We start from the raw sequence: 15,329 nt of genomic DNA on the forward strand, positions 1-15,329 counted from the left end.
ACTGCAGCAACTGCAAAGTACTGTTTTGTTATAGTGATATCCCCTTTAAAAAAAAAGTATTAATATTGAAACAGAAAATGGACACATGTGAATATAGGCTGGGTTCACATTTGTCCGAGCATGTGTTTTTATATGTTATCAACAATCTTGCATTTGTCTGCACAACACTAGTCCCTATAATGCACACCGATTCATTAAAAAAAAATGGCAGTGAACAGCAATGCATTGCACAGATGTGAACTAGCACCATGTAAAACCATGGCTAACTTGTGTCCTTGCATTGAGGTTCATGAAAATGTGTGCAATAAAATGCATAGGTGTGTTGGGGCCTTTAACCATCTTTAAATTGACACTTGTATTGCATATATTTACAAGAAAACCATAGCCAAACATGTTTTGGACTTTAGTTCTCTACATTTACGAATCTGCTCCTGTGACCCAAACTCAGTATATAGCGGGCTACTACCTGCTATATATGCTGACAGCGCAGAGATGCGCTGCAGACAGGAAAGTCCCAACAATATTGTTGGGATCCACCCTGCTGTCTGATTGACAGCTGGCTCTGCTCTCTAGAGCCAGAGCCAGCTGTGCCCGCCCCCTTCCCTGTTTGTCCCTTCAATGAACACTGGAGAAATAGAGAGGAGGGGGAATCCCTGCAGGGAGCACTGACTGACAGTCGCCACACTCTGCATGGAGAAGACCATGAACTGAGTGATCAGTGGTTTGTGATTGCTCAGTTCCCGATCTATAGAGCCAACATGTGACAGCTGCAGTGTCACACATTGGCTAAAAGTATTGGGAAGAGTACATTTTTCTCTCCCAATACTTCTCATTTAAGGGCCCATTCACACTATGTTAACAGGCAAAGCTAAAAGTGGTGTGTTGGGGTGCCACTGCCTTTGAATGTCACTTCTTGCACCCAGGCACCACATCGCAACACAGTTGCATTTCAGTACACCACAGTGCACAGATATAAACAACCTGCGCATTGTGGTGTGCTGTGTTAATACAAATAGTGCATGTTTGTTAAAATATACATTGCGGTTCATTGGCAGGCTCTACTCAAAATGCTCAAAGTACCGCAAATGAACGTGTGTTCAGTAGCACATCACCAACTCATAAGACCAGAGTGAATGGGTGCTTAAATTAAATCCTTCCGAAGAGAAATATGGGAGCTGCCATTAGCTAAACTTGTTTTAAAAATGCCAATTGCCAGTCTGTCATACAAATCCACTATCTATAGTGCTTTCTGAATAAATGACCTGGAACAGGTGAACATATCAGGGAAGTCTCAGAGTAAAGTCTGGAGGCCTTATCAGCATACTTGTTGGGGGTTAATGACAAAGTATTGAAACAGAAGGATCGACCTGACAACAAGGCAACTAGCATTTGCAAATTGAGAATTATCTCATTTCTCTTGTATAAGTGCCCGGCTTGCCCTCTATGCATCAGTACACCTGCATACTATTTCACTAACATGACAAAGTATTTGTATCTTTTGTAGGACCTTATGGCAGATCTGAAGTCAGAGCTCTCTGGAATCTTGTCCAAATTTATCCTGGGACTCATGATGACACCTGCAGACTTTGACGCTAAGCAGTTAAATAAAGCCATAGCGGTAAATATAATACTTTACTTTGCTGGAAGCATTGAATAATTGTTTCCCATTACAGATTTACTACATTATAATATACCATGGGTCTGCAGTGAGGGTGTAAGGATCAGACAGTAGGGATGTATCTGAATGTGAGAGAGATAGACCATTGAACATACTAGTGCTTCAAAAAGGAGCCCTCTTAATCCCCCCTCCCCTCCACTGCACACACACACACACACACACACACACATTGCAGAAAGTAATAGATAAATCTTAACAAGACAATATGTACCAGAGCCTAGACTTCCATTACTTGACACGAGGATGATTACCTCATGGGACCTTGTTGGGGGAGGTCTACGGGTTGGAAGAGTTATAAGAGTAGCACCATGACCAATAGGTTGTCGTGTGCCATGTGCCCACATTCAAGCCCATTCAGGTTCTTTGAAGGGAACCATTTCACCTCTCAAAATATGACAATGTGTAGCATGGTGGTATATTCTACTCCTGCTAGCCTCTTCACAGGAACAATATGGCACAGCATATGCAAACAAAAAATAAAAAGCAACCAGCTATAGTGGTATCCAGTCGCTCAGACACTCTCAATACACAGAGGGGAATTTATCAAAACTGGAGCAGACATAATCTGGAGCAGCTGTGCATGGCAACCAATCAGCTTCTCACTTTCAATTTCAAATCCTAACCGAACAAACTGAAGAGAGAAGCTGATTGGTTGCCATGCACAGCTGCTCCAGATTTTGTCTGCTCCAGTTTTGATAAATTCCCACCATAGTATCTGCAAACATGAAAAGGGTTCTGAACTGCTCCACAGTATATGACACATTCCATAAATTTTGTCAGCATAGCTCAGACATCAGGAATGGTACAGGCAGTCCACAGATACTGGAAATAGTTGTCACCAAAGCATATTTTGTAGGTAAAATCTTTTGGTCTGCATTTGCTTAGACATGTTTTTGTATGCTTGTCTCCTGGGGTGTTCCTGCACTCCTTATGCAGACAAGGCTATCTGGGCCTGCACTTACTCTCTTTTACAGAACATTAAACAACCCTGCAACAGTCCAAACACTGGACTCCTCTCTGAAGCCTCCTCCTGGCTCCATCCACTGTGTACTATCACCAGGGCCGTCTTAAACGCAGGGCAAAAGGGGTGGCTGCCCTGGGCACAGACATTGTTGTGGGGCCCAAAGCAGCTGCCCTTGGAGCCCGCAAAAGATACACACGCGTCACCATTCTGTTTACTATGCGATCCGCATTGCATAATGTTGCTCCGCCACTGCTGTATGCAGCTTAACGGGACTGCGTGATGTCGCATACAAGGTGATATGCCCCTATGACGTCTCCCCCTATCTGCTCTTTTGGAGAGTGAAGGTGAATGGCGGGAGAGGGGCAGGTATGGGGCGGGGGGCCCAAGAAAATATTTGCCCAGGATCTAATCAGTATTAAAGATGGCCCTGACTATCACACCCATTTAGGAGCAGAAATGAACCCTTTCTGTCCCTTACAGCCGTGGAGGTGAGGCTTAGATTATTACCTATAATGTATTTTCTTTTTCATTCTTAATTTGCACTTATTATTATTATGCACTTTAAGTGGAGTCCTTAAAGGCATCTGAGGTTTTGAAAAATTAGGTCTTCTAGTTTGACTCTTCTCACCCAACATGCATACACACCCTGCAGGTAATATCACAAAAATGCTCATTACTGCCTATAGTAGGTAAACAGTAGATGACAAAATATCTTTGTGAATTTCCAGCCAATCCAATCCCTAGACAACCTCACATGGTCCAATAGTATGGTTACTCACATGTCAGGCATTGGGAGATTGTCAGGTGACTGTCTGCAAATGCTTGAATTATATTGCTGGTGTATACGGAAATATATTCCTACAGTGGGGGACTTGTTCATAAAAGGCTCATGACAAAGTTTTCTCTAAATGCTTCAGCTACGCCATCATTTGTTTGTGTTTTTTAGTGGACAAATGTCAATAGATTCGAATATAACAAGTTCATTTATCTGCAGGGGGCCGGCACAGATGAGAAAGTCTTAATTGAAATCTTAGCCACAAGAAACAACCAGGAGATCCAAGCTATTAATCAAGCTTATCAAGAAGGTGAGCCAACAAAAACAGATTCAATTATTCATAAGATGGATGAGAGACGGGTGAAGATGACACTTTAAACACTGTTTGTGCCTTCCATAATTCTTCCATCATTTATCTGTAACTTTCATTTTGGCATTACTTCATCAAGGTTAAACAAATAGATAAGATCTGTTCATCTCCAGCCTTACCTCCAGTCTTGCACATTTGTACAGGGCCCTCACTTGTACTGAAATTGCACACCCTGATTCTACTATTCACTACAGGTTTCTCATTACCTGGGTGGAGGATATCCAGTATCATCTAGCGCTTTCCTCCCCACCCTTAAGCTGCCCACACACCTTACAATTTAGCTGCAGATTTTCTATGGTCAGATGGAAAAGGTGTTACAGATTCTTCCATCTACACTTAACTGTGTGGATGGAGTAATCTCCGCCTGGGCCAATCTGTTGCACTTTTTCCATCTGTCCACAGAAAATCTGCAGATAAATTGTAAGCAGTATGGGCACCTTTACTCTCCCTGGCCCACCTGTTTCATATATTGGATTTCAGTTCTTTCAGTCAGGAAGGCTTAGCATGACATGTAGCCATTACCTAGAGCAGTCTGCATGTAAATGGCGCCTGCCTTGGATCCACCCATCAAGGCATTTTTTAGAAAGCTGTGTACAGCACCCTGCCAGGCCCTACCACCAACCACGGTCTGCCTGTATTGTATAGCGAAGCACAGAGACTCAGTGATGATGTTACTGGGTATACATTAAGGTATGTGATGAAAACAGGTTTTATTCAAACATTTCATTAGCATGCTGATAAGGAAAAAGGAGAAAGCAGGAGTGGCAAAATATAAGCAGAGTAAACATCAGCTTTAAGCCATCAAAGCCACAAAAATGGATTTTCGGCCCAAACAATGCTTCATTCATAGTCTAAACAAGGCATACAGTAGATTTCAAGGATTGAAATGTTTACAAGGATTAAGCAAAGCGGCTGGCCTGTGTATGACCATCTTGAACTGTATGTCCTGATTTAGCGTGATGCAGAGAAAGTATTTGTCAATGTTTACACCAAAATATTTTAAGGCAGTGGGAAATTCTGCTTCTATTTGTGTATTCAAAGTGTTGTATGTATTGAACTTATCTGAGATTACTGTACATATTATTCCTTCTGCTTTAAAGAAAGTGCAAGGTGTTATAAATAAGTATATCCAAGGTCAGGTTTTCTTGTGAAACATTTTCACAGATGATAATAAAGTCCAGTAAAAACTGGAAATAAGGAATGCTGTGTATACCTATCAGCAATGCCATTGGAAACCTCAGGATGCTATGAAATAATGACCATGACTGGAGGACACTTTTCCTGCAAAGACTTTGACACACGCCAGGTTAAAGTGCCCATACACCTTGCAATCATCAGACTAATATTTTAATCCGATGATCGAGCCATCGTACGATTTTCGTTCGGCGGCCCAATCAGGCACCGACCATCGCACAGTTCAATTAGCGGTCGTTTCCAAAATCACCTGGCCGAATTTTGCTAATTGACGGCAAGAATTTTTGTTTGCTCATGAGCAGTGTTAATCATGCGATTTTTGACGTATGAAAACTCCACCAACCTTGCGAATTTCGTACGGTTCGCCAGACGTTTTCTAGGCTGCGGGAAAGTCAAAAGTCGATCGGTTGTACACTGCCCATCAACCTTGCAAATATCGTACGAAAACGCAATCGCAAACAAAAATCGTCCGATATTTGTAAGGTATATGGGCAGCTGTAAGGTGGCCATACACTGTACAACCATCGCAAGACCTTAGTCTTGCGATGGTTGTAAAGTACTTAAAAAATTGTACGATCTGCCCATCTTGGACAGACAGATCGTACTTGCCCCTTGAGGGGCGGGCTTGCGATGACTACAATGAGGGGCGGGCTTGCGAGGACGGCAAACGGCCCGTTCGTCAGTTGTCGAACAAGCAGGGCACTAACTCGCCGAGAATCGTACGATTCCCGGCGGGTTTTCTAGCCTGCTGGTTCGACGGAAGACGTGCGACCGTACAGTAGAAACGGTCGCACGCCTTCCATACACTGCACGATTCTCGTACGATCGCGGGATTTCCCGCGATTCTCGTACGAGAATCGTGCAGTGTATGGGCACCTTTAGAATGCAGCAGGCACAGGGCAAAGGCCATGTGCATAATGTGATTAAAACTAATTGACTTGCAGCTTGTTTTATTAAAGGTTTACTCCAGCCAAAACCGAGACTTTTAAAGCTTTAGGGCTTGGTCACGCCAGGAGCATTGGGGCTGTGCTTGCAGCCTTTTCCAGCCCAGTCCCAACACAAAGATGAATGCAAATTGCCTTTTTTATAATCAGCCCAGTTCATGCCACTGCGCTGCGGTGGTGTGCCCAGAAAAAGTATGGCATGCAGTTCTTTTTTTTCGGCACAATGTTGTACGGCACAGTGCAAAAGCATTGCACCGCGCTGTGGCTGATAGAACCTAATGAAGTATTACTGTGACTTTTCAATAAAGTTCTAACACAAAAATAGGATCAGCTTATCAGCACTGTTCCTCCCTTTGTATCCCAGCAGTGGTGCTCCCATCACGTCTGGCTATTGTGAACAAGCCTGTGAACCATGTGTTCATTAATACATCATCATTGTTAGAATGCAACCAGCATATGTACCTCATGTAGGCTGGGAGAGGGAGGGAGCCAGTCCATTGTGCTGGATACAAATGTACATGATGCATGCAAAAGAAATATGATGATAGGAAGAGAGAGCAGATCAGTTACCTGCTACTGTCTCACTGTCCAGTCAGCAGGCTGAGGGGGAGAAATGGCACCCCTGTATTCCTTCACTCTTAAACTGTGATAGAGAAAGGGTTATCACCTGTTGGTTATGTGTTTAGCTCAAGCCCTGAGATCTTGAGGAATGCTAAGTTAAGTTCTACTTGCTTAGTAAAACATTACACATATGTATACAGCTTTGTGCAGAAAACAGAGAGAGAGAAAAAAGAACTTCCTGTGTATCATAAATAAGCAAGCACATAGAGACTAACATTGCACTACAGCGCCATCTACAACTCAAAATATGCATTACAATACATAAGTATATGCTGTTGCATTTCCAACATCTTCCACCTGGCTGTGCTCTGTGGAAGGCCTTTGTAGATCAGCTACCCTCCAGGGGATCAGGCATAATCTCAATTCCTTGCCTCTAAATCTCAGGACTGGGTGGACAAAAATACAAATCATTTGGCATGCAGAACAATTCCCATATGTGTATTTTACTGTGTATTTAGCAGTTTCCGTGTAGTTCAGCTTTAAATGAACCCTGGTAGAGTTCTTATGTGTTTTGGATACTCCAATAGTGAAAACTCCCTGCCATAATTCTCCTTCACCTAGTTTTAGGTGTTTTTGCCATCTTTGCATATTCTACATCTCCTGTTGCATTAATAAACATAAAAAAATATCTAAAAAATGCAACAGGGTGCATAGGAATGCCGCAGTAGGTGTCCAGACCCCCCCGAATCTCATGCACATATGCAGTGATAATTTTCTAACAAGAGACATGCTGATGAGAGGAGACAGAAGATTGATGGTTCCTCAGTCTGTTGCTTTACCTTTCACTGTCCAGTCACAGGCATGAGGAGGGACAAGACCTGTTAGTGTTACTTAAAGGAGAACTATGAGGTGAGTGATTTTCACTCATCCTCATAGTTCTAGCCAACCTGTGACAATGAAACTGTCACAGGTCGGCTCAGTAGATCGGGAAGTGAGCGAACACATACCGGCGCTCGCTCACTTCTCGATCCTGTCACAGCAGAGCGACGTGACAGGGGAGTGACTGGAAAGCAAAACAGATGACAAACGCACTCATCAATTCGTCACCAGCTTTACAGTAAGGTGCACACGGAATGGGCTTTAAACAGTAAAATAGCAAAAAGTTTTCCTGGCACACTCACAAGCTAGCATGTAAAAAAAACTTGTCTCACACTAAGGTTAGAAACAGAGGTTTGAATACACGTCTTCTGCAGAAAATGTGAAAGACGCACAGCCGCGCCAAGGCACCTCTTATAGTGCGGTCCTAACTCTAAACTATCAGAGCCTCCATCTTGGAGCACATGGGGCAGAAGATAAAATTGGGTGCAGGTATGTCAGGAGGAAGCCTGGGAGTGACTGGATTCCCCCCTCCCCTGTCTGATCGTATATCGCTGACTGGCGGAACGGACGGGGGAGGGGGCGGGTACAGCTAGGTCTGCCTCTAGATAGGCAGAGCCAGCTGTCACTCACGCAGCTGGGCGGGTCCCGACATAATTGTCGGGATCCGTTTCAGCTGCGGCGTCTCAGTATACCGCAAGCTACAGCTCACGGTATACTGATCTTAGGGTGACGGGAGGACGCTATTTTGTGTCCTCCCGTTACCCTTAGGAGAACTATGGGGAAAAGCCCTAACCCCATAGTTCTCCTTTAACTGCAACAAAGAATGATCAGGTCTTATGCCCTGCCAGACAGGGAAGCACTGTGTGGCAGAGCGGTGTAAATATTAGGTGGATGGATAGAAAATCATATCCTTCAGCAGGTAAAACAGCAGCCATATATGAATTTCATCTGTGCATTTAGCTGTTTGCCTGGAGTGCAGCCTTAAATGTTAAACAGGTTTATCACTGTTAAGTTCCCAATTAAAGGTAAACAAAGGCAATATAATCAAAAGCTGACAAGGTAACCAAGCAATAGAGCTGTTACAACAAAATTCAAAAGATATCAAGAAGGCATAACGTGAGTTTGTGCTGTATGTAGGAGAAGTCCCTTCTTCCCCTGCTGTCTTTAACACACTGGACACACTGTCTATAAACCATAATTTTGAATCACTTTCAGGAATTCTCCGGTGTCAGGCTCAGCAGACCTGTCTAATAAATTGACTAAGTTTACATCTGTACATAATAGAAGCCTGATTCATAAAAGGAGTTTCATTGAAAATATCCTCCATTGTATTTGTATCTTGTTTATGGTCTCTTTAGCTGATTCCTAGACTCATTTAACAGAATAATGTACAAAACACTCAAGGATTTCTTTCACATGGGCATTTGATGACGGGGCCTTGGTATAAACTATCTTGGTATAAAATATTTTGTGCACATACTGTGTGCATAGTTTTTAGTTGGGTATTTTACAGTCCAGTGATTATAGAATTTCCAACAAACTTATTTTTTTATATTTTATCTGCAGCTTACCACCAGTCACTGGAAGATGCTATAAGCTCAGACACATCTGGACACTTCAAGAGGATCCTGGTGTCATTGGCTTCGGTTGGTTATTTATTCACAGTTAACTAAGTACAGGATAACCATTTTTTGGAGATTGTCTATCTTTTACCAAATGGCATATATAGTGGGGTATAGGTGTGATGGGGGGGTCTATATATATATCTATATATATACTGTATCTATAGATATATATATACGCACAGCAATATAAAAATGGTAAAATAATATAGTTCAAAGGATAATCTAGTAATTTCCTTGAATAGCTTGTGAATGTACACAGACATAGGGCACTGTACAGCCCAACATAATATAATGATGACTAGGTATGATCATAGTGCAATTCCATTATATTCTAAGCAGACAAAGGATCTTAAATCTAACAACATGGAGAGTAATGAAAACTAGCATTTTACTGATTGCTGTATTTGAGCCCAATGAACCCTTTATAAACCCTAGTAAGTATTTAGGGCTGTGGTTTAAAATGTGCATTTGTGTCTCTGGTTAGGCTAACCGTGATGAAGGGGGTGAAGACTGCGACAAAGCCGTAGATGATGCTAAGGTAAGTTTAGACTGTTTTCTTTTACAAATGTTTTATTGGTAAAGTGCTGCGCAAACTGTTGGCGCTATATATATACTACGTAATAATAATAATTGGTAATAAAGTTATACAAAAGAATAACGCAAGATCACAGTATTACCACTGAAGAGAAAAGAAACACAAAATAAGCTTAATTAATGAATTGATTCAAAAAACAAAAATATCAATAAATGACATGGACATTGGAAGTAATGTAGATATCCAACATGAACAAAAACACATAATTATTAGAAAAGGAGCGTACCCCCATCACTGCCCCAGACCACCACTGTACAATGGAAGGTTTTTTGGGAATAGCATTGAAACAGACGAGAGAGGAAGGCAAACCATAGATCACAATGTCTGACAAGTACATTGGATTGCTAAAACAAGAACGCAAGGAGGGCTACGCTTGGCTCACACAACTATTCAGGAACACATATGGCTGAAGGCAGCGAGACACAAATGAGTCCCAATTGGCACAACCACATTGTAGTATGGCAAAGCAGGCCAAGTGGTGTGAATAGAAGAATCTTGATCCATAACAGTCTAGAAACTGCAGGGGAAGAAGTGGAAAAAGGTGAAAAATGAGCACAATAGCAGCAGAGCAAGTGAGAAAGGGACAGACGTAAGGGAAAAGAGTAAAGGGAAAAGGAAGGATGGGCAGGGCCCAGCCTGGGTACCCAACCCTACAGACTGCTGATAAGCTTAATTAATATTTTTCATACTCAACTGGACAGAAGCAATGATGTACCCTTTTCAGATTTGTCCCAAGCATATAATCCCTAACATTTTACGTATTGTATGCACTGTAAAAAAAAAACATTTGGGTGAAATGTGTCCTCTTTATTGAAATATAGTAGACAACAATAAAGTAGTTACAGTGAAATTCAGGTTTGTCCGGACCTCTAGGTGGTACTGTTTGCTGGGATATCAACAGTTTTTTCAAAATACAGTAGAACTTTCCTTGTATCAGACTTGAGTCAGGTGCAAGAATACGAAGGGCCCAGTCACACCTATAGCTTTGGGTAATGTGCGACACTCTTAACACAGGGGTGGCAAACTCAATTCACTCGAGGGCCACTGGACAATTTTTTTTCTCCCATGAGAGCCGCTTGTCAAATTTCATGCTTCACACACACACACACACAGAGATACACACACACACACACACATAGAAATACACACAAACAGAAATATGCACAACCCCCCACAACCAGAAATACACACACACAATGGAAAATTGTATACTTACCTATCGGTAATTTTCCTTTCCTGACGCCAATACATGGCACCATACAATGAGCCATACCCGTGTATGCTGCCATGGATTGGCGTCAGGAAAATTGTATACTTACCTATCGGTAATTTTCCTTTCCTGACGCCAATACATGGCAGCATACAGGGGTATGGCTCATTGTACGCTGCCATGGATTGGCGTCAGGAAACACTAATATACACACAATGAGGCCCCATTCACACTTGTATGTTTAGGTGTGATTAGGGATTCATGCATCAGGAACTTGCGTTTTCCTGCAGCAGGAATCCCTAATGCGGCGTTTACATGCGGCAGCTGTCATTCAAGTTAATGATCCCGTGACAGCCACTGTATGTAAATGGATGCACACCGCATGTAATGGTATGTGATAAGGTTACATGAAGTTAGGAATCATTCTCCCTGGATGCATCGATCCTGCATTCAGGGATAATGATTGATTCCTAACCACATGTAATTATATCACATACCATAATATGCGGTGTGCAGGCGTTTTGACACCTAATGTAAACCTGATGTCACCTGATGTAAACGCCTGTACACCGCATGTTATGTAATCATATCACATACCATTACTTGCGGTGTGCAGTCTTTTACATACAGTGGCTGTCACCAGATCATTAACTTGAATTGGTGACAGCTGCTGCATGTAAATGCCACATTGGGGATTCCTGCTGCAGGAGAAAGCAAGTTCCTGATGCAAGAATCCCTAATCGCACCTAAAAATACAGGTGTGAATATGTGTGTGTGTGTGTCCCCACACATAAAATAATATGTTCCCCCTGTTCCCCGCCCCCCACCACAAAAAATAATATGCTCCCCCCACACACACAAAAATAGAACAAAGAGCCCCCTCACCTGCTTACGTTTTTGCAGGGAGGAGGCGAGGAGTCACATCATTCCCTGGTGATTAGTAAGGTCTGGTGCAGACCTTAATAATCCATCCTTTCGGCCAGAGCTCAAGCAACTGGAAAAAGAACTTAGCGCACAGCCAGCATCAGCTATGTGGTCTGCATCTGACAGTGATGCAGACTGTGTAGCTGTTCACGCAAGTCAGGTACCCAGTCCGTGACCGCGTGCCTGACTTGTCAGCTGGCTGCGGACCACATAGTACTGGTTTACAGGCCACAATTGGTCCGTGGGCCGGTACTTTGGGACCCCGACTCTAACACATATCCAAAATGCCCCTCATAATGTAATGCACTGCAGCACAGTATAACACAGTGCCTCCTGCATTGTGCTGCACTGTAAAAAAAATTTAGATAGCACATGTTCCCATACATTGAGGTGTATGTGTGTTACAGCCCATTCATTTTAAGTTGACTGCTAAACGCAGGACACCGCACTGCTCTTCAATGCACAGAAGCACATGCTCTTCAGTGATATGTGTTGTGCTGTGAATAGGACCTAACACTTTTTAATGTTGATTACAGGAGGAGGAATAGACTGACAGATTCCTTCTAGTTCACCTAATAGTTATTTTCCTTATCCTGATCCTTAAATGCAGTAACTAGTAGTAAGCAATCAGTATGCTGCTGTCTGTGCTAAATGAATGACTAGTTGCTATAGGTTATTGCACTTGATAATTAGCACATACAAATAAGAACTCCTTTTAGAGTATGGATTATGGATTCACTTTTGTGAAAGCCAGTGCAACATTTTGAGCCCACCCAATACACTTTTTATATCTATCAACCATATCAGAATCAATTAATTATTACGTCATTACGTTTTGTTTACATCCTTCTGAATATTTGCTTATGAATATTCATCTTACTTTTTTTTGCTATTAGATTTATATGAGTTTTGGCTCATGAGTTGAAATACAGCAAGTTGTACTTCACAGATACTTCATTAGCCAGTAAAGCATAAGGATTGACCACGAACAATTAATAGTATTTGCAAACGAACTTGTTGCCCATTTCTTAGCCCCCCACAACACCAACCCTACCCTGGAGATTCCTCCATCCACACATTTTAGCGGAGATGGAGGAATCTGTTGCACTTTTTCCATCTAACCATAGAAAATCTGCAGATAATCTATAGGTGTATGGCTAGCTTGAGACAGAAAGTGTTTTACTGGCCGGATCATTGACTCTATTGTGTGCTCTTCATTACCGATACCTGCCCATTTTTATAGCTCATGAGGTGGAACCTCCTTCCTGCATCTAAGCATGCCTTAATTTTCATTCTTTCTTCCTTTTGTCCATAGATTATTGCTTCAGTCCTGGTGAGTAATAATCATATCACTTTCCTTTCTGTCTTTTGTATGACAATTTTTTATATTAATGTTAATTAAGGAAGTGTGTCTACCTGTTGATGTAGCAAATGGGGAAAGATCTTTTGGGATGATTGATTAAAGGATGATCCCTCTTCATACATATAAAAAAAAGATGGTGGTAAGGGGCATAACAGTTAGGGCTTATGATGCTTTTGGACACCTACTATACACCCAATGAACACCAGTGGCCTACAAACTTTAACCCACTTGTTCCTGCAATGCAACTCAAAGCCAGTCTTTAATTGCAATGTTATTAAAGAGACACTGCCACTTTACACCTGTTCAGGGCAAAGTGACAGTGTCTTTAAAATGGTCCCCCAACGACCCCCTGAACCACTCATACTCACCTCTCCAGAAATCTCCCACTGCTCCTTTCTCTGTTGAAGTCGGCACAATAATACCCAGTTTCCACTGGTATCAGAGCCTTAAGGGAGTGATGGCATCACCCACACCGTCAAGTGACAGCACTCAGGGCTAGAGATTTGGCTCAAACAATGTCACTTGTGTGCAGTTTACATGGTCCTCCATACTTGTATGCACTGGGCAATTTTACAGATAATAGAAGAGTAAGCATGAAGGGATCCCTGGAGAGGTGAGCATCAGTAGGTTGGAGGGCCTGTTTGCAGACATTACCATATTGCACTGAATGGGAAAAGTGACAGTGTCTCTTTAAGGGCCGGTGCACACCTAGGCAATTTATCGCGCAAAACACAGATTCACGTTGAAATCAATAGAGGCTGTTCACACCTTTGCGGTTTGCCACGTGGACTAAATCGCCTGTCCCGCGAAAAGGTGCAGGAGCTATTTTTGTCACACGGTTTGGGTCCCATAAACATCTCTATGCATTGAAAACCGCGCGGTTTTCAACAGTTGTGCGATCGAAAACGGCGACAACCGCACGAAACAGCTCAGCATCTGAATCGCCTAGGTGCGAACCTAGCCTCAGGTGCCTCTTTTAAGAAAGAAACACATGTGCCTTTGATAACCTCTCTCTGGAAAACAAACATGTAGCAAAGGAAATTGGATGAAATATTGAAATCTGTCTCTCTATATATATGGGGTCAGGGACTCAGAAAGTATTGAAGTCAATGCATCAACATGACAGCTAGGCAACTAGGATTTGTTTGGAGAGAGCTGTAAAGACAGTGTTCATATTTTTCCCCAGTAGGTTGGCTTTAAAGCAAACCTGAGCTTTGTCGATACACAGCAAAGCAACAAGTTGGTTTTAAAGGATAACTGTCTCCATTGTCCATTGAGGGACACAACTGAAGAATTCTGAGATGTAGAGTTATGCTTCTGCCTTCAGGAGAAATGGACACAAGGCAAAACATTTCACAGCATGCCACTTTAAGATCATAACCCCTCCCACCTGCCAGTTTTGCTTAGTGTCTTCATGAGAATGGATGTCTCCTTCTTTTCTGCTTTTTTTATTTTGGCTTTGTTTTGTTTCTTTGGTGAGATTCTACTATCAAGAGTTGTTGGTTCATTCCAGATAATATTAAATTATGGAAGTTAATCTAGCTAGCCGACAAAACTAACAAAATCATACCGGATAAGTTAAATCCTGGAAGTTTCTCTAGCTGTCAGGAAGCAGATTGCTTCTAGTCTCAGTACTGATGATTCGTCCTGCGTTCCTGTGGTCATCTCTTCATTTAAAGAGCGTAGTTACTGCATGTGCAGTGGTCCTGTGTTCCTATCTGATGAGATATTTCAGCTACCATTTTTGAGGTCAGGTCATTTATGTCTGGGGATTCCTTTTATGTTGGAACCAGTACCGTGGAGGTTGTGAGTACTCTAACCATATTTTTCTCCATGTAGGGGGCTGGGACACTTTCTCCTTTTAACTAATTCTGTGGACTATAGTTTGTATTTTGTTAACACTGTTTTTGACTTTTCACACTATTTTTTTTTAAATTGGATTTGGATCCAAACAGATTTGCATCTTCTAGGCTCTTGCCATGACAAGAAAGTGGACAGATTTGTATCCAGAGCAAGGAATCCAGTGGTGGATGCCTTGGTAGCGCCGCAGTACACCCTGATGTATGCCTTTCCTCACACTGTCGCTGTTAGCTCTTCTGCTTTGCAGGATAAAACACAAAGGTGGTGTTGTTTTTCTTGTCACTCCACACGTAGGGTGTGGTATGCCGATCTGGTTCATCTGTTGGCAGACGATCCCTGGCTTATTCCAGATCGGCCAGATCTTTTACCTCAAGGAACAATTTTCCA

The 15,329-nt window shown here is 42.3% G+C and overlaps 1 protein-coding gene across 1 annotated transcript in view; it reads left to right on the forward strand.

The window, feature by feature from the left end:
• Positions 1–15,329, forward strand: part of ANXA6 (annexin A6) — an 84,057-nt gene that overhangs the window by 55,101 nt on the left and 13,627 nt on the right. The window contains exons 17-21 of the mRNA XM_018555595.1: positions 1,505–1,618; positions 3,637–3,727; positions 8,932–9,011; positions 9,475–9,528; positions 13,035–13,052. Of these exons, the coding sequence (XP_018411097.1) occupies positions 1,505–1,618; positions 3,637–3,727; positions 8,932–9,011; positions 9,475–9,528; positions 13,035–13,052 (357 nt within the window). The remainder of the gene's footprint in view (positions 1–1,504; positions 1,619–3,636; positions 3,728–8,931; positions 9,012–9,474; positions 9,529–13,034; positions 13,053–15,329) is intronic.

The sequence above is a fragment of the Nanorana parkeri genome, unplaced genomic scaffold (genome assembly GCF_000935625.1).
Source record: "Nanorana parkeri isolate BGI_ZX_2015 unplaced genomic scaffold, ASM93562v1 scaffold203, whole genome shotgun sequence".
NCBI classification, from domain to species: domain Eukaryota; kingdom Metazoa; phylum Chordata; class Amphibia; order Anura; family Dicroglossidae; genus Nanorana; species Nanorana parkeri.